The sequence below is a fragment of the Pseudophryne corroboree genome, chromosome 6 (assembly GCF_028390025.1).
Source record: "Pseudophryne corroboree isolate aPseCor3 chromosome 6, aPseCor3.hap2, whole genome shotgun sequence".
NCBI classification, from domain to species: Eukaryota; Metazoa; Chordata; class Amphibia; order Anura; family Myobatrachidae; genus Pseudophryne; species Pseudophryne corroboree.
The window spans coordinates 393054639-393075846 of record NC_086449.1 but is presented as its reverse complement, the minus strand read 5'-3'; the positions used below and the strand labels follow the sequence as shown (position 1 = coordinate 393075846).

Genomic DNA, 21208 nt, shown 5'->3' with positions numbered 1-21208 from the left:
TGCTGCAATGCTCCCATTATTATAATGGTCCTAGAATGCACATTGCATTGTACAAAGGTCACTAGAATAGTATCGATTTTGTCAGATGAGGCCAGTAGGTGTCATATATAATTGTGGACCCTATTCATGTTGATTAACAGATTCAGCTTTGATGTCCCACGGGTGGTAGGGAGTGTTCTATCTTCCGCTCAGTATGTAGGACCTGGAGCAGTAATTTCTGCTAATTACTTCTTTATTGCACAGATTGGGCTAAACTGTAGAAGGGGGCATTGATCTGAATGAAGAAGCCCTGGCACATGACTTCTAGGGAGGTAGGGGGTGTTTAATACATAGGGGAGGGGTGGATAGTGGAGTGGGTTTAATATTTACCATTTTATGGTGAGAGGGCAGATATCTCAAGCTCCTGAAAATATATTTCTTAGCTTTGAATGGGATAAAAAGCTAGAGAGTCCCACCTTTCAGGAGGTTCTGGGGACTTGGGGATCAGAGTTCAGGTTTCAGAGCAATTCACCAACGAAAATCTAAAACTACATATTAGGCATGTGGAGCAGGAGCAGGGACCAGCAGCTTGAAGGCTGATATCTCTGATTCTGGGCATAGTAGAGAAAAGCTACCAGTATCCACCGAAAGGGGAGAGTTCCAGCTTTTGGATTATACCCTAAGAATAACTCTATGTCAGACAGAACCTGAGATATATGGCTGGGAAGAGCAATTAGCTGGTTTGGATGGGGACCACTGCTTTCAAGTCAGATATCTCTGGTTCCCCATGGCCGATTTTCAAAAAATCTAGTACCCCTGGAAAGAGGGGACCCTCAGCTATCAGCCTAGGGCCCTTATACTTCTGGAGCCCTTGGGCAAGATCCCATTGAGCCCATACGAAAAGATGGCCCGGCATGTGACATCACATGGGCACCCTGAAAAACAGTCCGGACATGCTTAATTTGTCCGGACCTCACCTCCATGACGCCGCATCTATGCCCCTCCTGACTGACGCCACTGTCATTTATAATTGCATTCTTCAGGAATGCGCAGATGGCCAAAAAGTGGACGTCTGCAATTTTTGTAAATTGCAGATCCAACCTGAATGAGGGCCTATATCTCTTTGACATAACAATTTTTCATATATTTTATTGGCTGTATAAGTAACACACACATTAGATAAACCATGCCTGCATATATTGTTGTCACACGCAATCGTCCATTATACTGTGCTAGTAAACAAGACAATTCCACTATAAACTTTCCTTTCCTGTATACAGTACACCAGAGCAGACATATCAGGTCATTCAAACATGCTGGTTGTCCTCATCCATATGGGAATCAGAACAATAGTTAGGTGATTGGTTACAGTAGCTCCCAGAGCTGGCCCCACGCATACGCAGGGTACGCGGCTGCATAGAGTGCCAGATGAGGAGGGCGCTGCTGCAGAAACCCCGCCGCCCTAAGCCACCCCGCCGCCCACAGCCACTGTAGCTGCGCCTCTCCCGCCTGACTTTTACATGCTGGCGACAACTCTGGGAAGGGGAGGGGGTCCGCAGCGCTAGATCGCCACCAGCAGAACACTGTAGGTAGGTCCCGCCACGCAGGCTGTTATGCGGGCGGGCTGGGGTGTTGGGGTTTGGGTTTATGCGGTCCTAGAAAGCAACAGTTGTAAGCTCCACCCCCACAATCATGACTCCCTCCTCCTGTCCTGTGAAACACTGCCATAATCTGAAGCAGAATCATGCATTACTTGCATTATCATGCAAATTCAGAATTTTAGCCTGATTGCTGCGCTGCGAACAACGGCAGCTAGCAATCAAATGACCCCCATGATCACAGCAGTAGATTTGTTAGCTAATGGGCAAAACCATGGCCCTCATTCTGAGTTTATCGCACCAAGCAACTTTTTGCTGCTGGAGCGATCAACTAATCTCCGCTATGGGGGAGGGCTGCACAAGCAGTGGTGCACAAGCGATCGCAGCCCTGCTACGCTAAAATAGTTTCCTGCAAAACAAGACCAGCCCTGGACATACTTACCCTGTGCGATGGATCCAACGATGATGGGCTCTGCTTTGACGTCACACATCCTCCCTCCATTCGCCTGGACACCTGCGTTTTTCTTACCACTCCCCGAAAACGGTCTCCAACGGTCAGTTGACGCCCCGTAGCGCATTCTTGCCCCCCCCCCTCGCAGTCTACATGTTTTTGCGCATTAGCTAACAAATTTTCTGCTGCAATCAGATCTGAATTAGGCACTGCATGTGGGGCAGATATAACATTTGCAAAGAGAGTTAGATTTGGGTGGGTTATTTTGTTTCTGTGCAGGGTAAATACTGGCTGCTTTATTTTTACACTGCAATTTAGATTTCAGTTTGAACACACCCCACCCAAATCTAACTCTCTCTGCACATGTTATATCTGCCCCACCTGCACTGCACATGGGGGGTAATTCCAAGTTGATCGCAGCAGGAAATCTGTTAGCAACTGGGCAAAACCATGTGCACTGCAGGGGAGGTAGATATAACATGTGCAGAGAGAGTTAGATTTGGGTGTGGTGTGTTCAATCTGCAATCTAATTTGCAGTGTAAAAATAAAGCAGCCAGTATTTACCCTGCACAGAAATAAAATAACCCACCCAAATCTAACTCTCTCTGCACATGTTATATCTGCCACACCTGCAGTGCACATGGTTTTGCCCAACTGCTAAAAAAATTCCTGCTGCGATCAACTTGGAATTACCCCCATGGTTTTGCCCAACTGCTATCAAATTTGCTGCTGTGATCAACTCTGAATTAGGCCCTCAGTCTTTTAAAATTAGAATCTTATTTGAATCAGCAATAAAAATCATTGCTAAGCTAAACAGAGTTCTTTTATGCTGCTTGGTAGTGGGTAAACACTGCACTCCTAATGTTTCATGTGAAGGTACATTGAGCTACAAAGTACAGTTCCTTACTCAACACAAAACACGTTTGTGACTCATTTCTAAGTGGTTCATTAAGTTACAGAAATTGCTGAGCAGAAGAAGAGGTTATTTGTACTATTATCTGAAATGTAATAAAAGTCTACTGTTTCCCCCTATCATCTTTTTGACATGCATATCTCATTCCCATCTATTCATCTATTTGGATTCTGGTTTTCCAATTTTCTCTACACATACTTTTCATACTAAAGTTTTTTGTGTATATTAATATCCATTTACAGATTTGGTAGAACCCTCTGTAAACAGCTTTTGTAAAACTGGTCTTTCAGAATACAATAATTATACTGCATAGAATAGTGTTCCTCTGCCTCACAATGTGCTGGCTGTTATCCACCCATAGTAAAAGTAAATATAGTGTGAGACCATAAGGTGTTTTTAAGCATAGTAGCTATTTTGCCGAATACTGATGTAGGATCAGTAGCGGAACTTGTGAGTTGTAGGCCCAGATGCAAAAATATAATATGGGCACCCCCCTCCTCCTCCCTAACCCAAGTTCACAATGTGCCACACAGCAGTGGGTGGCAGAGAAAGGCAGAGGGTGACAGCATAAGGTAGGGGGAGGCAGAGGTTGACATAGAGAGGCAGTGTGACAAAGGAAGGCAAGGAGAGGCAGAAGGTGAGAGCGGAAGGCAGCAGGAGGGAGAAAGTAACAGGGGGAGGCAGTGGGTGATAGGAACTATGTGACAGATAGAGACAGTGGGTGACATGGGTACAAGAACAATGTACTGTGCGGAGAACAGGAGGCATGTACCTTGGTGGGGGCAGGAACACAGCGGCCTCTGCTCTGTCCCTGACAAGCGCCCCCACCCCTTGTGCTTTCCTTAGTTTGGCACTCCGTAAGGCAGACTCTGATAGTGCCAGTTACACAGGCTGTGAGCTGCCTTTAATTCACAAACAGCAGTAAATTAAAAAAAAATGTACAGCTGTCTGTTAATTAGAGGCAGTAAGTGGCTGTGACCATCAGCATTGATAGGTGGCCGGACTCCTCTATAAGTCCAGCACACACAAGGCCAGCCCTGCCTCCCTCAGACAGTGGGGCCCACCCTACTCTCTGCACTGAGCCATTCATCCGACATTTGCTCAAAATGGTCTGCGGGGGAGGGGTGAGATAATTCATTGGTGGGCTGGGCTGCAGTGGGCCCCTTAGTCCTCGGGGGCCCCCAGTGCAATGCACCTGCTACACCAATGGTAGTTCTGCCCCTGTGGAGGATATCCTAATTAGTATAAGAGCATAAAGGTAAAAGCATGCAGAGACTAAACAATGTGATCTGATGGACTTTGAACATGTAATGATTGTTGGCGCTCGCAGTAGCGGTGACAAGATTAGCAAAATGGCTGCATTGCGGTTGTTAAAGTGTGCTGTTGTTAAAGTGTACGCAGAGACGACCAGCTGACAAAAAAAAAAAAACTGGGTCAGAGCACAAGGCCTGCAGTTGTAAATGTCTGCTAGATTCTTGAGAGTTGGCAAGCTTGTCCAGTTCCACAGATGGGCAACAGTGCGTCAAGTTATGGGGTGTCTGAATCAGGGACCAATTCAGATGACCTTTCAACAAACATACGAACAGATAAAAAAGAAATTCAGATTGGCCACACAAATGTGAAACATTGGGGTAAATTTACTAAGATTCGTAATTTCCGTAAAAAGGTCAAAGTTCAATCACGAATGACATCGACAGTGTAAAACTGCAACTTTTTGAATTGATTACGATGGATTTACTAAGCTGTCGTATTCGGGTTTTTCTTTTCTTCCGATGTCGATGTCATTCGTTTTTTTTTTCCTATTTTTACGGCAGTGATTAGCAAAACACTGCCGTTTTTTTTTACAATCAATCTCGGCCGGATCTGTGTGATCCGTGCTGGGGTTCTTATTTTTTTTTTTTGTAATTAAACAATGTAAAATCCCCCAAAAAAATGCGTGGGGTCCCCCCTCCTAAGCATAACCAGCCTCGGGCTCTTTGAGCCGATCCTGGTTGCAGAAATATGGGGAAAAAATTGACAGGGGTTCCCCCATATTTAAGCAACCAGCATCGGGCTCTGCGCCTGGTCCTGGTTCCAAAAATACGGGGGACAAAAAGAGTAGGGGTCCCCCGTATTTTTAAAACCAGCACCGGGCTCCACTAGCTGGACAGATAATGCCACAGCCGGGGGTCACTTTTATACAGTGCCCTGCGGCCGTGGCATCAAAAATCCAACTAGTCACCCCTGGCCGGGGTACCCTGGGGGAGTGGGGACCCCTTCAATCAAGGGGTCCCCCCCCCCAGCCACCCAAGGGCCAGGGGTGAAGCCCGAGGCTGTCCCCCCCCATCCAATGGGCTGCGGATGGGGAGGCTGATAGCCATTTGTGATAATGAAAAGATATTGTTTTTAGTAGCAGTACTACAAGTCCCAGCAAGCCTCCCCCGCATGCTGGTACTTGGAGAACCACAAGTACCAGCATGCGGCGGAAAAACGGGCCCGCTGGTACCTGTAGTACTACCACTAAAAAAATACCCAAAAAAACACAAGACACACACACCGTGAAAGTATAATTTTATTACATACATACACACATACATACATACTTACCTTATGTTCTCACGCAGGTCGGTCCTCTTCTCCAGTAGAATCCAAGGGCTACCTGTTGAAGAAATTCTACTCACCAGATCCATGGGTCCAGGCTCCTCGGCAAATCCAGGGTTAATCCACGTACTTGAATAAATAAAAAAAAACGGTGTCCCGACCACGAACTGAAAGGGGACCCATGTTTGCACATGGGTCACCTTCCCACGAATGCCAGAAACCCACTTTGACTTCTGTCTAAGTGGGTTTCTTCAGCCAATCAGGGAGTGCCACGTTGTAGCACTCTCCTGATCAGCTGTGTGCTGCTGTCCTCACTGACAGGCAGCACGCGGCAGTGTTACAATGTAGCGCCTATGCGCTACATTGTAACCAATGATGGGAACTTTCTGCCCTGCGGTTGACCTAAAGTGACGTCACCGCTGAGCAGAAAGTTCCCAGCATTGGTTACAATGGAGCGAATAGGCGCTACATTGTAACACTGCCGCGTGCTGCCTGTCAGTGAGGACAGCAGCACACAGCTGATCAGGAGAGTGCTACAACGTGGCACTCCCTGATTGGCTGAAGAAACCCACTTAGACAGAAGTCAAAGTGGGTTTCTGGCATTCGTGGGAAGGTGACCCATGTGCAAACATGGGTCCCCTTTCAGTTCGTGGTCGGGACACCGTTTTTTTTTATTTATTCAAGTACGTGGATTAACCCTGGATTTGCCGAGGAGCCTGGACCCATGGATCTGGTGAGTAGAATTTCTTCAACAGGTAGCCCTTGGATTCTACTGGAGAAGAGGACCGACCTGCGTGAGAACATAAGGTAAGTATGTATGTATGTGTGTATGTATGTAATAAAATTATACTTTCACGGTGTGTGTGTCTTGTGTTTTTTTGGGTACTTTTTTAGTGGTAGTACTACAGGTACCAGCGGGCCCGTTTTTCCGCCGCATGCTGGTACTTGTGGTTCTCCAAGTACCAGCATGCGGGGGAGGCTTGCAGGGACTTGTAGTACTGCTACTAAAAACAATATCTTTTCATTATCACAAATGGCTATCAGCCTCCCCATCCGCAGCCCATTGGATGGGGGGGGACAGCCTCGGGCTTCACCCCTGGCCCTTGGGTGGCTGGGAGGGGGGACCCCTTGATTGAAGGGGTCCCCACTCCCCCAGGGTACCCCGGCCAGGGGTGACTAGTTGGATTTTTGATGCCACGGCCGCAGGGCACTGTATAAAAGTGACCCCCGGCTGTGGCATTATCTGTCCAGCTAGTGGAGCCCGGTGCTGGTTTTAAAAATACGGGGGACCCCTACTCTTTTTGTCCCCCGTATTTTTGGGACCAGGACCAGGCGCAGAGCCCGATGCTGGTTGCTTAAATATGGGGGAACCCCTGTCATTTTTTTCCCCATATTTCTGCAACCAGGATCGGCTCAAAGAGCCCGAGGCTGGTTATGCTTAGGAGGGGGGACCCCACGCAATTTTTTTGGCAAAAATAAGCACTTTCCCACCCCTTCCCACTGATATACATGCACGGATCTCATGGATCCCTGCATGCATCTCAAATCACGGAAAAAAAAAGCAGGTCTGTTTTTTTTAGGACTTTTTTACGAGTTGTAATTTTTCACGGCAGTGTTTTGTGTTTTTTTGCTTTGCACTTCTTAGTAAATGACCGAGATTCATACTTAAACAGCCGCGTTTTGACCGATGGTGTATTCATTCGTAATTTTTTACCTGAACTAGCAAAAAATTACGAATGCCCTCATCACTGCCGTGATTAGTGTTTAGTAAATGACCGAGATTAACCGAGATGACACTTTGAAGAAAAAACGGCATCTCGGTCAAAATCGGGAGCTTAGTAAATATACCCCATTGTATCTAAAGCCAATGTGAATGTGTATCATATAACCAGCAACCTGCTGCACATATACAACTATACCTGAATTCCAAAATCTAGCTTTGTCCTATTGGGGCCCCATGCACCATTGAATTTCACCTTGTATCTAAATTGGGATTAATTGACAGCACAGTGCTTATATATGTGTTTTGTTCTCCCAACCTCAGTCCTCAGGGCACAATAGTAAACAAGGTTTTTATAATATCCATGCATGAGCACCAAGGGTGTCGGAATGGAGGGGGGGGGGGGGGGGGGGGGGGCAAGGGGGCAGCTCGCTCCCCCCAAAATATGAGAGAGGCGCCATCCGCATCCACCCGGACCCGCAGCCGCCGCAAGCCATCTTCAGCGCTGCCCGCGCTGTTTTAGCACTGTCGCATACTATGATTGCTGACTGAGTAGCGCCGCATATAGAGGGCACTCTAGACGCGATAGAGGCTGTGTCCCTACTGTATAGCTAACCAGGGGCGGAACTGTGGGAGGCAGTGGAGTCGGCTGCCGCCGGGCTCCTGACCACAAGGGGGCGCATCTCCTCCACTGTCTCCCGCAGCCTGAGAACTGCGCTGCTATTGTGGACGGAGGAGCAGTCACTGACACGGAAGCTGCCTCCTGTAGGGAGAGATGGCACTGGCTGCAGCTAGGGGGAGCTCCAGAGCACAGCTCCTCTTCTAGCCAGCCGAGGGAAGCTCTCTGCTCCGTCAGCCTGATGATGAAAGCCAAAGGTAGACACTGTGTGGGGGGTAGGGGAGAGGTGTATTTGGGGGGAAGCACTGTGTTTTGTGTGTGCTTGTTTTTAAGTGAGGTGTGTGTGTGTTTTTAATGAAAGTTGTGCATTCAAGTAAAAGGCATGTGTGTGAGTGATGTGTGTGTGTGTAAGTGAGAGACATGTGTATGTAAGTGAGAGGCATGTATGTGTGTGTAAGTGGGAGGCATGTGTATGTAAGAGAGACTTGTGTGTGTAAGTGAAAGAGACGTGTGTGTGTGTGTTTAAGTGAATGAGGCGTTTGTGTTTTTTTTATATATATATCTAGTGTTCACGCTAGGTGTCTGCACCTTTTTTTAGACAGATGAATCCCACCCTGCCCGTTTTTGTGCGCCCTACCAACCCGCCGTTTTCTGCCTGCCGTACCCCGCCACGCCGCCAGACCCAGCCGTGCGCCGCCGGACCCGGTAAGCACATGAGAGTCCCCCTGGGCTAAATTAACCTTGTAAGTATTTTGCAGCTGTAAACTTCAATCTCAGTGCTCTCTACCTGGTGCAGTGTGCCTCAGTGCTCTCTACCTGGTGCAGTGTGCCTCAGTGCTCTCTACCTGGTGCAGTGTGCCTCAGTGCTCTCTACCTGGTGCAGTGTGCCTCAGTGCTCTCTACCTGGTGCAGTGTGTCTCAGTGCTCTCTACCTGGTGCAGTGTGCCTCAGTGCTCTCTACCTGGTGCAGTGTGCCTCAGTGCTCTCTACCTGGTGCAGTGTGTCTCAGTGCTCTCTACCTGGTGCAGTGTGCCTCAGTGCTCTCTACCTGGTGCAGTGTGTCTCAGTGCTCTCTACCTGGTGCAGTGTGTCTCAGTGCTCTCTACCTGGTGCAGTGTGCCTCAGTGCTCTCTACCTGGTGCAGTGTGCCTCAGTGCTCTCTACCTGGTGCAGTGTGCCTCAGTGCTCTCTACCTGGTGCAGTGTGTCTCAGTGCTCTCTACCTGGTGCAGTGTGCCTCAGTGCTCTCTACCTGGTGCAGTGTGCCTCAGTGCTCTCTACCTGGTGCAGTGTGTCTCAGTGCTCTCTACCTGGTGCAGTGTGCCTCAGTGCTCTCTACCTGGTGCAGTGTGTCTCAGTGCTCTCTACCTGGTGCAGTGTGTCTCAGTGCTCTCTACCTGGTGCAGTGTGCCTCAGTGCTCTCTACCTGGTGCAGTGTGCCTCAGTGCTCTCTACCTGGTGCAGTGTGCCTCAGTGCTCTCTACCTGGTGCAGTGTGCCTCAGTGCTCTCTACCTGGTGCAGTGTGCCTCAGTGCTCTCTACCTGGTGCAGTGTGCCTCAGTGCTCTCTACCTGGTGCAATGTGTATAACGTGCTCTATCTGTCGCAGTGTGTAGGAGGTTCTATCTGGTGCAATGTGTATTAGGTGCACCACCGTGTTGTAATAAAGTGTTTGGCCCCTATTATGAAACAACGCCGCTAGATTTTTGGAGCGCGCCTTCGGCGCGCACTGTCCATGTTTTGGCCCATAGGTATGGGAGCACCAAGCATTATAGTATGTACCTAAGTTTGCCCATCCCTCCCCGTGATCAGCACCCTGCCGTAAAAAAAATCCTACAGTGAACACTAATTATATCGGCACACCACTGCGCCAAAGCATCTCCATCGAGACCTGCTGGCGGGTGAGGGAGCACTGTAGGTGTACTATAATGGTATGCTGGTGTCTGTTTTATTGTAATAACTGACTTGGTGTGCGTCCACTTTGTATGTGTATCTATATTACTACTGGGAAAGGTACCTGAGCACGCTGCTACTGTTCACCCTTAGTGCCGGATAGCTACATATGGTATGTGTGTGTATGTGTATATGTAGGGGGGCACCAACATTTATCATGCCTCCGGGCGACTGGGACGAACTTACGCCACTGTAGCTAACTACAGCACTCACTGATCACAGTGATCAGTGCTGCTGCAGACGCGGCTCTTCCTCCGGTTAGTCTTCAGTGCATATGTAATGAGGGTCGGGGCGTCATGACGTCACACCGCTCATTACAATATGCAGAAATTGTGCTGGGGCAGGACGCCACATTCGAGTGGAGAAAGTGCAGTTGGAACGTGCTGGCCGCCAGCGCCATCATATCCCAGGGGTCTTTTATTTAGGTATGCTGCATGAGGCTAATACATTAATTCATAAACGTCTTTGCTCCACACTACCGTCTATTTAATTTTATCCATTCAGGCTGCTGCAGCATGAGTTCGATTCCTCACCTCCTCTCTCCCCCCATGTGCCTCTCACCTGCTCTCTCCCTGTCTCGCCCCCGTGTGCCTCTCACCTCCTCTCTCCCCCCATGTGCCTCTCTACTGCCTCTCCACCCGTGTGCCTCTCACCTGCTCCCCCCCCCCGTGTGCCTCTCACCTACTCTCTCCCTGCTTCTCACCTGCTCTCTCCCCCGTGTGCCTCTCACCTGCTCTCTCCCTTTCTCTCCCACGTGTACCTCTCACCTGCTCTCTCCCTGTATCTCCCCCATGTACCTCTCACCTGCCCTCTCCCTCCATGTACCTCTCACCTGCTCTCCCTGTCTCTCCCCCGTATACCTCTCACCTGCTCTCCCCCGTATACCTCTCACCTGCTCTCCCCCGTATACCTCTCACCTGCTCTCTCCTCAGTGTACCTCACCTGCTCTTTCCTTGTCTCTCCCCCATGTGCCTCTCACTTGCTCTCTCCCTGTCTCTCCCCATGTACCTCTCACCTGCTCTCTCCCCCGTGTACCGCTCACCTGCTCTCTCCCTGTATCTCCCCCATGTACCTCTCACCTGCTCTCTCCCTCCATGTACCTCTCACCTGCTCTCCCTGTCGCTCCCCCGTATACCTCTCACCTGCTCTCCCCTGTATACCTCTCACCTGCTAACTCCTCAGTGTACCTCACCTGCTCTTTCCTTGTTTCTCCCCCATTTACCTCTCACCTGCTCTCTCCCTGTCTCTACCCCATGTACCTCTCACCTGCTCTCCCCGTGTACCTCTCACCTGCTCTCTCCCTGTATCTCCCCCATGTACCTCTCACCTGCTCTCTCCCTCCATGTACCTCTCACCTGCTCTCCCTGTCTCTCCCCCGTATACCTCTCACCTGCTCTCCCCCATATACCTCGCACCTGCTCTCTCCTCAGTGTACCTTACCTGCTCTTTCCTTGTCTCTCCCCCATGTACCTCTCACCTGCTCTCCCTGTGTACCTCTCACCTGCTCTCTCCCTGTCTCTTCCCGTGTACCTCTCACCTGCTCTCTCCCTGTCTCTCCCTTTGTGTGTCTCTCACCTGTTCACTCCCTGCCTCTCCCACCATGTCCCTCTCACCTCCTCTCTCCCTGCCTCTCCCCCATGTGCCTTTCACCTGCTCTCTCCCTGCCTCCCCCTCCGTGTGCCTCTCACCTGCTCTCTCCCAGCCTCTCCGCCGTGTGCCTCTCACCTGCTCTCTCCTTGTCTCTTCCCCCGTGTGCCTCTCACCTGCTCTCTCCCTGTCTCTCCCTCCGTGTGTCTCTCACCTGCTCTCTCCTCCCATGTGCCTCTCCCCCTGTGTGCCTCTCACCTGCCTCTCCCCCCAGTGTACCTATCACCTGCTCTCTCCCTGTCTCTCCCCTGTGTACGTCTCACCCACTCTCTCCCGTGTACCTCTCACCTACTCTCTCCATATCTCACCCCCTGTGTGCCTCTCACCTGCTCTCTCCCTATCTCGCCCCCCCCCCCCCCCCCCCATGTGCCTCTCACCTGCTCTCCCTCTGTGGGGTTTGAGATTATTGTGTGTGATGTGTTGTATGTTTTTTTTTTTTTTGAGAACTCTCCCTGTCTCTCCCCCATGTACCTCTCACCTGCTCTCTCCCCCCATGTACCTCTCACTTGCTCTCTCCCTGTCTCTCCCCCGTGTAATTCTCACCTGCTCTCTCCCTCCGTGTGCTCTCACTTGCTCTCTCCCTGTCTCTCCCTTTGTGTGCCTCTCACCTGCTCACTCCCTGCTTCTCCCCCCATGTCCCTCTCACCTCCTTTCTCCCTGCCCCTCCCCATGTGCCTCTTACCTGCCTCTCCCCCTGTGTGCCTTTCACCTGCTCTCTCCCTGCCTCTCCCTCCGTGTGCCTCTCACCTGCTCTCTCCCAGCCTCTCCGCCGTGTGCCTCTCACCTGCTCTCTCCCAGCCTCTCCCTTGTGTGCCTCTCACCTGCTCTCTCCCAGCTTCTCCGCTGTGTGCCTCTCCCCTGCTCTCTCCCTGTCTCTCCCTCCGTGTGCCACTCACCTGCTCTCTCCCTCCGTGTGCCTCTCACCTGCTCTCTCCTCCTGTGTGCCTCTCACCTGCCTCTCCCGCCATGTGCCTCTCACCTGCCTCTCCAACTGTGTGCCTCTCACCAGCCTCTCCCCCATGTACCTATCACCTGCTCTCTCCCTGTCTCTCCCCTGTGTACCTCTCACCTGCTCTCTACCTGTCTTTCCCTCGTGTGCCTCTCCCCTGCTCTCTCCCTGTCTCTCCCTCCGTGTGCCACTCACCTGCTCTCTCCCTCCGTGTGCCTCTCACCTGCTCTCTCCTCCCATGTGCCTCTCACCTGCCTCTACCGCCATGTGCCTCTCACCTGCTTCTCCAACTGTGTGCCTCTCACCAGCCTCTCCCCCATGTACCTATCACCTGCTCTCTCCCTATCTCTCCCCTGTGTACCTCTCACCTGCTCTCTACCTGTCTTTCCCTCGTGTACCTCTCACCTGCTCTCTCCCTGTCTCTCCCCCATGTACCTCTCACCTGCTCTCTCCCTGTCTCTCCCCCGTGTGCCTCTCACCTGCTCTCTCTCTGTCTCTCCCCGTGTACCTCTCACCTGCTCTCTCCCTCCGTATGCTCTCACCTGTTCTCTCCCTCCGTGTGCTCTTACCGGTTCTCTCCGTGTCTCTCCCTTTGTGTGCCTCTCACCTGCTCACTCCCTGCCTCTCCCTCATGTGCCTCTTACCTGCCTCTCCCCCTGTGTGCCTTTCATCTGCTCTCTCCCTGTCTCTCCCCTGTGTACCTCTCACCTGCTCTCTACCTGTCTTTCCCTCGTGTGCCTCTCACCTGATCTCTACCTGTCTCTCCCCCCGTGTACCTCTCACCTGCTCTCTCCCTGTCTCTACCCCATGTACCTCTCACCTGCTCTCTCCCTTTCTCTCCCCTGTGTGCCTCTCACCTGCTCTCTCTCTCTCTGTCTCTCCCCGTGTACCTCTCACCTGCTCTCTCCCTCCGTATGCTCTCACCTGTTCTCTCCCTCTGTGTGCTCTTACCGGTTCTCTCCGTGTCTCTCCCTTTGTGTGCCTCTCACCTGCTCACTCCCTGCCTCTCCCCCATGTGCCTCTTACCTGCCTCTCCCCCTGTGTGCCTTTCACCTGCTCTCTCCCTGCCTCTCCCTCCGTGTGCCTCTCACCTGCTCTCTCCCTGTCTCTCCCCCATGTACCTCTCACTTGCTCTCTCCCTGTCTCTCCCCCATGTACCTCTCACCTGCTCTCTCCCCCGTGTACCGCTCACCTGCTCTCTCCCTGTATCTCCCCCATGTACCTCTCACCTGCTCTCTCCCTCCATGTACCTCTCACCTGCTCTCCCTGTCGCTCCCCCGTATACCTCTCACCTGCTCTCCCCTGTATACCTCTCACCTGCTAACTCCTCAGTGTACCTCACCTGCTCTTTCCTTGTTTCTCCCCCATTTCTCTATCGTCCTAAGTGGATGCTGGGGTTCCTGAAAGGACCATGGGGAATAGCGGCTCCGCAGGAGACAGGGCACAAAAGTAAAGCTTTTACAGGTCAGGTGGTGTGTACTGGCTCCTCCCCCTATGACCCTCCTCCAGACTCCAGTTAGATTTTTGTGCCCGGCCGAGAAGGGTGCAATTCTAGGTGGCTCTCATAAAGAGCTGCTTAGAGAGTTTAGCTTAGGTTTTTTATTTTACAGTGATTCCTGCTGGCAACAGGATCACTGCAACGAGGGACAGAGGGGAGAAGAAGTGAACTCACCTGCGTGCAGGATGGATTGGCTTCTTGGCTACTGGACATGAAGCTCCAGAGGGACGATCACAGGTACAGCCTGGATGGTCACCGGAGCCTCGCCGCCGGCCCCCTCACAGATGCTGAAGCAAGAAGAGGTCCAGAATCGGCGGCTGAAGACTCCTGCAGTCTTCTTAAGGTAGCGCACAGCACTGCAGCTGTGCGCCATTTTCCTCTCCGCACACTTCACACGGCAGTCACTGAGGGTGCAGGGCGCTGGGGGGGGGGCGCCCTGGGAGGCAAATGAAAACCTTTAAAAAGGCTAAAAATACCTCACATATAGCCCCAGAGGCTATATGGAGATATTTACCCCTGCCTAAATGTACTAAATAGCGGGAGACGAGCCCGCCGGAAAAGGGGCGGGGCCTATCTCCTCAGCACACGGCGCCATTTTCTGTCACAGCTCCGCTGGTCAGGAAGGCTCCCAGGTCTCTCCCCTGCACTGCACTACAGAAACAGGGTATAACAGAGAGGGGGGGCAAAATAAATGGCAATATATTAATATAAAAGCAGCTATAAGGGAGCACTTAATCATAAGGCTATCCCTGTCATATATAGCGCTTTTTTGGTGTGTGCTGGCAGACTCTCCCTCTGTCTCCCCAAAGGGCTAGTGGGTCCTGTCTTCGTATAGAGCATTCCCTGTGTGTCTGCTGTGTGTCGGTACGTGTGTGTCGACATGTATGAGGACGTTATTGGTGTGGAGGCGGAGCAATTGCCAAATATGAGGATGTCACCTTCTAGGGGGTCGACACCAGAATGGATGCCTTTATTTGTGGAATTACGGGATAGCGTCAACTCGCTTAAGCAGTCGTTTGCCGACATGAGGCGGCCGGACACTCAATTAGTGCCTGTCCAGGCGCCTCAAACACCGTCAGGGGCTGTAAAACGCCCCTTGCCTCAGTCGGTCGACACAGACCCAGACACAGGCACTGATTCCGGTGGTGAAGGTGACGAATCAACCGTATTTTCCAGTAGGGCCACACGTTATATGATTTTGGCAATAAAGGAGATGTTACATTTAGCTGATACTACAGGTACCACTAAACAGGGTATTATGTGGGGTGTGAAAAAACTACCAGTAGTTTTTACCGAATCAGAAGAATTAAATGACGTGTGTGATGAAGCGTGGGGTGCCCCGATAAAAAACTGCTAATTTCAAAGAAGTTATTGGCTTTATACCCTTTCCCGCCAGAGGTTAGGGAGCGCTGGGAAACACCTCCTAGGGTGGACAAAGCGCTAACACGCTCATCAAAACAAGTGGCGTTACCCTCTCCTGAGACGGCCGCACTTAAAGATCCATCAGATAGGAGGATGGAAAATATCCAAAAAGGTATATACACACATGCAGGTGTTATACTACGACCAGCTATTGCGACTGCCTGGATGTGCAGTGCTGGGGTAGTTTGGTCAGAGTCCCTGATCGAAAATATTGATACCCTGGACAGGGACAATATTTTACTGTCGTTAGAACAAATAAAGGATGCATTTCTTTATATGCGTGATGCACAGAGAGATATCTGCACACTGGCATCACGGGTAAGTGCTATGTCCATTTCGGCCAGAAGAGCTTTATGGACACGATGCGTAGAGGAGTTATTTGGGGTCGGTCTATCGGATTTGGTGGCCACGGCTACGGCCGGGAAATCCACCTTTCTACCTCAAGTCACTCCCCAACTGAAAAAGGCACCGACCTTTCAACCGCAGCCCTTTCGTTCCTTTAAAAATAAGAGAGCAAAGGGCTATTCATATCTGCCACGAGGCAGAGGACGAGGGAAGAGACAGCAACAGGCAGCTCCTTCCCAGGAACAGAAGCCCTCCCCGGCTTCTACAAAAGCCTCAGCATGACGCTGGGGCTTCGCAAGCGGACTCGGGGGCGGTAGGCGGTCGTCTCAAGAATTACAGCGCGCAGTGGGCTCACTCGCAGGTAAATCCCTGGATCCTGCAGATAATATCTCAGGGGTACAGGTTGAAATTAGAGACAGAGCCACCTCGCCGTTTCCTGAAGTCTGCTTTACCAACGTCCCCCTCAGAAAGGGAGACGGTTTTGGAAGCCATTCACAAGCTGTATTCTCAGCAGGTGATAGTCAAGGTACCTCTTCTACAACAAGGGAAGGGGTATTATTCCACTCTTTTTGTGGTACCGAAGCCGGATGGCTCGGTAAGGCCTATTCTAAATCTGAAGTCCTTGAACCTGTACATAAAGAAGTTCAAGTTCAAGATGGAGTCACTCAGAGCAGTGATAGCGAACCTGGAAGAAGGGGACTTTATGGTATCCTTGGACATCAAGGATGCGTATCTCCACGTTCCAATTACCCCTCACACCAGGGGTACCTCAGGTTCGTTGTACAAAACTGTCACTATCAGTTTCAGACGCTGCCGTTTGGTTTGTCCACGGCACCTCGGGTCTTTACAAAGGTAATGGCCGAGATAATATTTCTTCTTCGAAGAAAAGGCGTATTAATTATCCCATACTTGGACGATCTCCTAATAAGGGCAAGGTCCAGAGAACAGCTAGAGATGGGTTTAGCACTATCTCAAGAGGTGCTAAAGCAGCACGGATGGATTCTGAATATTCCAAAATCCCAATTAATGCCGACAACTCGTCTGCTGTTCCTGGGGATGATTCTGGACACAGTTCAGAAAAAGGTTTTTCTTCCCGAAGAAAAAGCCAAGGAGTTATCTGACCTGGTCAGGAACCTCCTAAAACCAGGAAAGGTGTCTGTACATCAATGCACAAGAGTCCTGGGAAAAAATGGTAGCTTCTTACGAAGCAATCCCTTTCGGCAGATTCCATGCAAAGGGATCTGTTGGACAAATGGTCAGGGTCGCATCTTCAGATGCACCTGCGGATAACCCTGTCGCCGAGGACAAGGGTATCCCTTCTGTGGTGGTTGCAGGAGGCTCATCTATTGGAGGGCCGCAGATTCGGCATGCAGGATTGGATCCTGGTGACCACGGAGGCCAGCCTGAGAGGCTGGGGAGCAGTCACACAGGGAAGAAATTTCCAGGGAGTGTGGTCGAGCCTGAAAAAGTCTCTTCACATAAGCATTCTGGAACTAAGAGCAATCTACAATGCTCTAAGCCAGGCGGAACCTCTGCTTCAAGGAAGACCGGTGTTGATCCAGTCGGACAACATCACGGCAGTCGCCCATGTAAACAGACAGGGCGGCACAAGAAGCAGGAGGGCAATGGCAGAAGCTGCCAGGATCCTTCGCTGGGCGGAGTATCACGTGATAGCACTGTCAGCAGTATTCATCCCGGGCGTGGACAACTGGGAAGCAGACTTCCTCAGCAGACACGACCTTCACCCGGGAGAGTGGGGACTTCATCCAGAAGTTTTCCACATGCTATTAAACCGTTGGGTAAAACCAATGGTGGACATGATGGCGTCTCGCCTCAACAAAACACTGGACAGGTATTGCGCCAGGTTAAGAGATCCGCAGGCAATAGCTGTGGACGTGCTGGTAACACCTTGGGTGTACCAGTCGGTATATGTGTTTCCTCCTCTGCCTCTCATACCAAAGGTATTGAGGATTATACGGCAAAGAGGAGTAAGACTAGTGGCTCCGGATTGGCCAAGAAGGACTTGGTACCCGGAACTTCAAGAGATGGTCACGGACGATCCGTGGCCTCTACTTCTGAGAAGGGACCTGCTTCAGCAGGGTACTTGTCTTTTTCAAGGCTTACCGCGGCTGCGTTTGACGGCATGGCGTTGAATGCCAGATCCTAAAAGGAAAAGGCATTCCAGAAGAAGTCATTCCTACCTTGATAAAGGCAAGGAAGGAAGTCACCGCGAAGCATTATCGCCGTATTTGGCGAAAATATGTTGCGTGGTGCGAGCAGCGGAGTGCTCCGATGGAGGAATTTCAACTGGGTCGTTTTCCTACATTTCCTGCAATCAGGATGGTCTATGGGTCTCAAATTGGGATCTATTAAGGTTCAAATTTCGGCCCTATCAATATTCTTCCAAAAAGAATTGGCCTCAGTCCCTGAGGTCCAGATTTTTATCAAAGGAGTACTGCATATACAGCCTCCTGTGGTGCCTAAGGTGGCACCGTGGGATCTAAATGTAGTTTTAGATTTCCTCAAATCCAATTGGTTTGAACCACTAAAGAATGTGGATTTGAAATATCTCACATGGAAAGTGACTATGTTACTGGCCCTGGCTTCGGCCGGGAGAGTATCTGAACTGGCGGCTTTGTTTTATAAAAGCCCTTATTTAATTTTCCATTCGACATAGGGCAGAGCTGCGGACGCGTCCGCATTTTCTCCCTAAGGTGGTATCAGCGTTTCACCTGAACCAGCCTATTGTAGTGCCTGCGGCTACAGACGACTTGAAGGACTCCAAGTTGTTGGACGTTGTCAGAGCCTTAAAAATATACATTTAAAGGACGGCTGGAGTCAGAAAATCTGACTCGCTGTTTATACTGTATGCACCCAACAAGTTGGGTGCGTCTGCTTCTAAGCAGTCGATTGCTCGTTGGATTTGTAACAAAATTCAACTTGTACATTCTGTGGCAGGCCTGCCACAGCCTAAATCTGTTAAGGCCCATTCCGCAAGGAAGGTGGGCTCATCTTGGGCGGCTGCCCGAGGGGTCTCGGCATTACAACTCTGCCGAGCAGCTACGTGGTCAGGGGAGAACACGTTTGTAAATTTTTACAAATTTGATACCCTGGCAAAGGAGGACCTGGAGTTCTCTCATTCGGTGCTGCAGAGTCATCCGCACTCTCCCGCCCGTTTGGGAGCTTTGGTATAATCCCCATGGTCCTTTCAGGAACCCCAGCATCCACTTAGGACGATAGAGAAAATAAGAATTTACTTACCGATAATTCTATTTCTCGGAGTCCGTAGTGGATGCTGGGCGCCCATCCCAAGTGCGGATTATCTGCAATACTTGTACATAGTTATTGTTAACTAATTCGGGTTATTGTTTAGGAAGCCATCTTTCAGAGGCTCCTCTGTTATCATACTGTTAACTGGGTTTAGATCACAAGTTGTACGGTGTGATTGGTGTGGCTGGTATGAGTCTTACCCGGGATTCAAAATCCTCCCTTATTGTGTACGCTCGTCCGGGCACAGTACCTAACTGGAGTCTGGAGGAGGGTCATAGGGGGAGGAGCCAGTACACACCACCTGACCTGTAAAAGCTTTACTTTTGTGCCCTGTCTCCTGCGGAGCCGCTATTCCCCATGGTCCTTTCAGGAACCCCAGCATCCACTACGGACTCCGAGAAATAGAATTATCGGTAAGTAAATTCTTATTTTACCTCTCACCTGCTCTCTCCCTGTCTCTACCCCATGTACCTCTCACCTGCTCTCCCCGTGTACCTCTCACCTGCTCTCTCCCTGTATCTCCCCCATGTACCTCTCACCTGCTCTCTCCCTCCATGTACCTCTCACCTGCTCTCCCTGTCTCTCCCCCGTATACCTCTCACCTGCTCTCCCCCATATACCTCGCACCTGCTCTCTCCTCAGTGTACCTTACCTGCTCTTTCCTTGTCTCTCCCCCATGTACCTCTCACCTGCTCTCCCTGTGTACCTCTCACCTGCTCTCTCCCTGTCTCTTCCCGTGTACCTCTCACCTGCTCTCTCCCTGTCTCTCCCTTTGTGTGTCTCTCACCTGTTCACTCCCTGCCTCTCCCACCATGTCCCTCTCACCTCCTCTCTCCCTGCCTCTCCCCCATGTGCCTTTCACCTGCTCTCTCCCTGCCTCCCCCTCCGTGTGCCTCTCACCTGCTCTCTCCCAGCCTCTCCGCCGTGTGCCTCTCACCTGCTCTCTCCTTGTCTCTTCCCCCGTGTGCCTCTCACCTGCTCTCTCCCTGTCTCTCCCTCCGTGTGTCTCTCACCTGCTCTCTCCTCCCATGTGCCTCTCCCCCTGTGTGCCTCTCACCTGCCTCTCCCCCCAGTGTACCTATCACCTGCTCTCTCCCTGTCTCTCCCCTGTGTACGTCTCACCCGCTCTCTCCCGTGTACCTCTCACCTACTCTCTCCATATCTCACCCCCTGTGTGCCTCTCACCTGCTCTCTCCCTATCTCGCCCCCCCCCCCCCCACCCCATGTGCCTCTCACCTGCTCTCCCTCTGTGGGGTTTGAGATTATTGTGTGTGATGTGTTGTATGTTTTGTTTTTTTTGAGAACTCTCCCTGTCTCTCCCCCATGTACCTCTCACCTGCTCTCTCCCCCCATGTACCTCTCACTTGCTCTCTCCCTGTCTCTCCCCCGTGTAATTCTCACCTGCTCTCTCCCTCCGTGTGCTCTCACTTGCTCTCTCCCTGTCTCTCCCTTTGTGTGCCTCTCACCTGCTCACTCCCTGCTTCTCCCCCCATGTCCCTCTCACCTCCTTTCTCCCTGCCCCTCCCCATGTGCCTCTTACCTGCCTCTCCCCCTGTGTGCCTTTCACCTGCTCTCTCCCTGCCTCTCCCTCCGTGTGCCTCTCACCTGCTCTCTCCCAGCCTCTCCGCCGTGTGCCTCTCACCTGCTCTCTCCCAGCCTCTCCCTTGTGTGCCTCTCACCTGCTCTCTCCCAGCTTCTCCGCTGTGTGCCTCTCCCCTGCTCTCTCCCTGTCTCTCCCTCCGTGTGCCACTCACCTGCTCTCTCCCTCCGTGTGCCTCTCACCTGCTCTCTCCTCCTGTGTGCCTCTCACCTGCTCTCTCCTCCTGTGTGCCTCTCACCTGCCTCTCCCGCCATGTGCCTCTCACCTGCCTCTCCAACTGTGTGCCTCTCACCAGCCTCTCCCCCATGTACCTATCACCTGCTCTCTCCCTGTCTCTCCCCTGTGTACCTCTCACCTGCTCTCTACCTGTCTTTCCCTCGTGTGCCTCTCCCCTGCTCTCTCCCTGTCTCTCCCTCCGTGTGCCACTCACCTGCTCTCTCCCTCCGTGTGCCTCTCACCTGCTCTCTCCTCCCATGTGCCTCTCACCTGCCTCTACCGCCATGTGCCTCTCACCTGCTTCTCCAACTGTGTGCCTCTCACCAGCCTCTCCCCCATGTACCTATCACCTGCTCTCTCCCTATCTCTCCCCTGTGTACCTCTCACCTGCTCTCTACCTGTCTTTCCCTCGTGTACCTCTCACCTGCTCTCTCCCTGTCTCTCCCCCAT

At 51.5% G+C, this 21208-nt stretch overlaps 1 protein-coding gene across 5 annotated transcripts in view; it reads left to right on the top strand.

The window, feature by feature from the left end:
• The first annotated feature begins 8021 nt into the window (after positions 1-8021).
• The window catches only part of PRKCQ (protein kinase C theta), a 347815-nt gene continuing 334628 nt past the window's right edge, over positions 8022-21208 (top strand). For 2 of the 5 annotated variants that reach the window (XM_063926808.1, XM_063926805.1), the window contains exons 1-2: positions 8022-8117; positions 8459-8565. In XM_063926808.1, coding sequence (XP_063782878.1) covers positions 8463-8565 — 103 coding nt within the window. In that variant the 5' untranslated portion in view covers positions 8022-8117; positions 8459-8462. Of the gene's footprint in view, positions 8118-8147; positions 8566-21208 lie in introns of those variants that run through there. The other 3 variants (XM_063926807.1, XM_063926806.1, XM_063926809.1) reach the window with 3 other exon arrangements.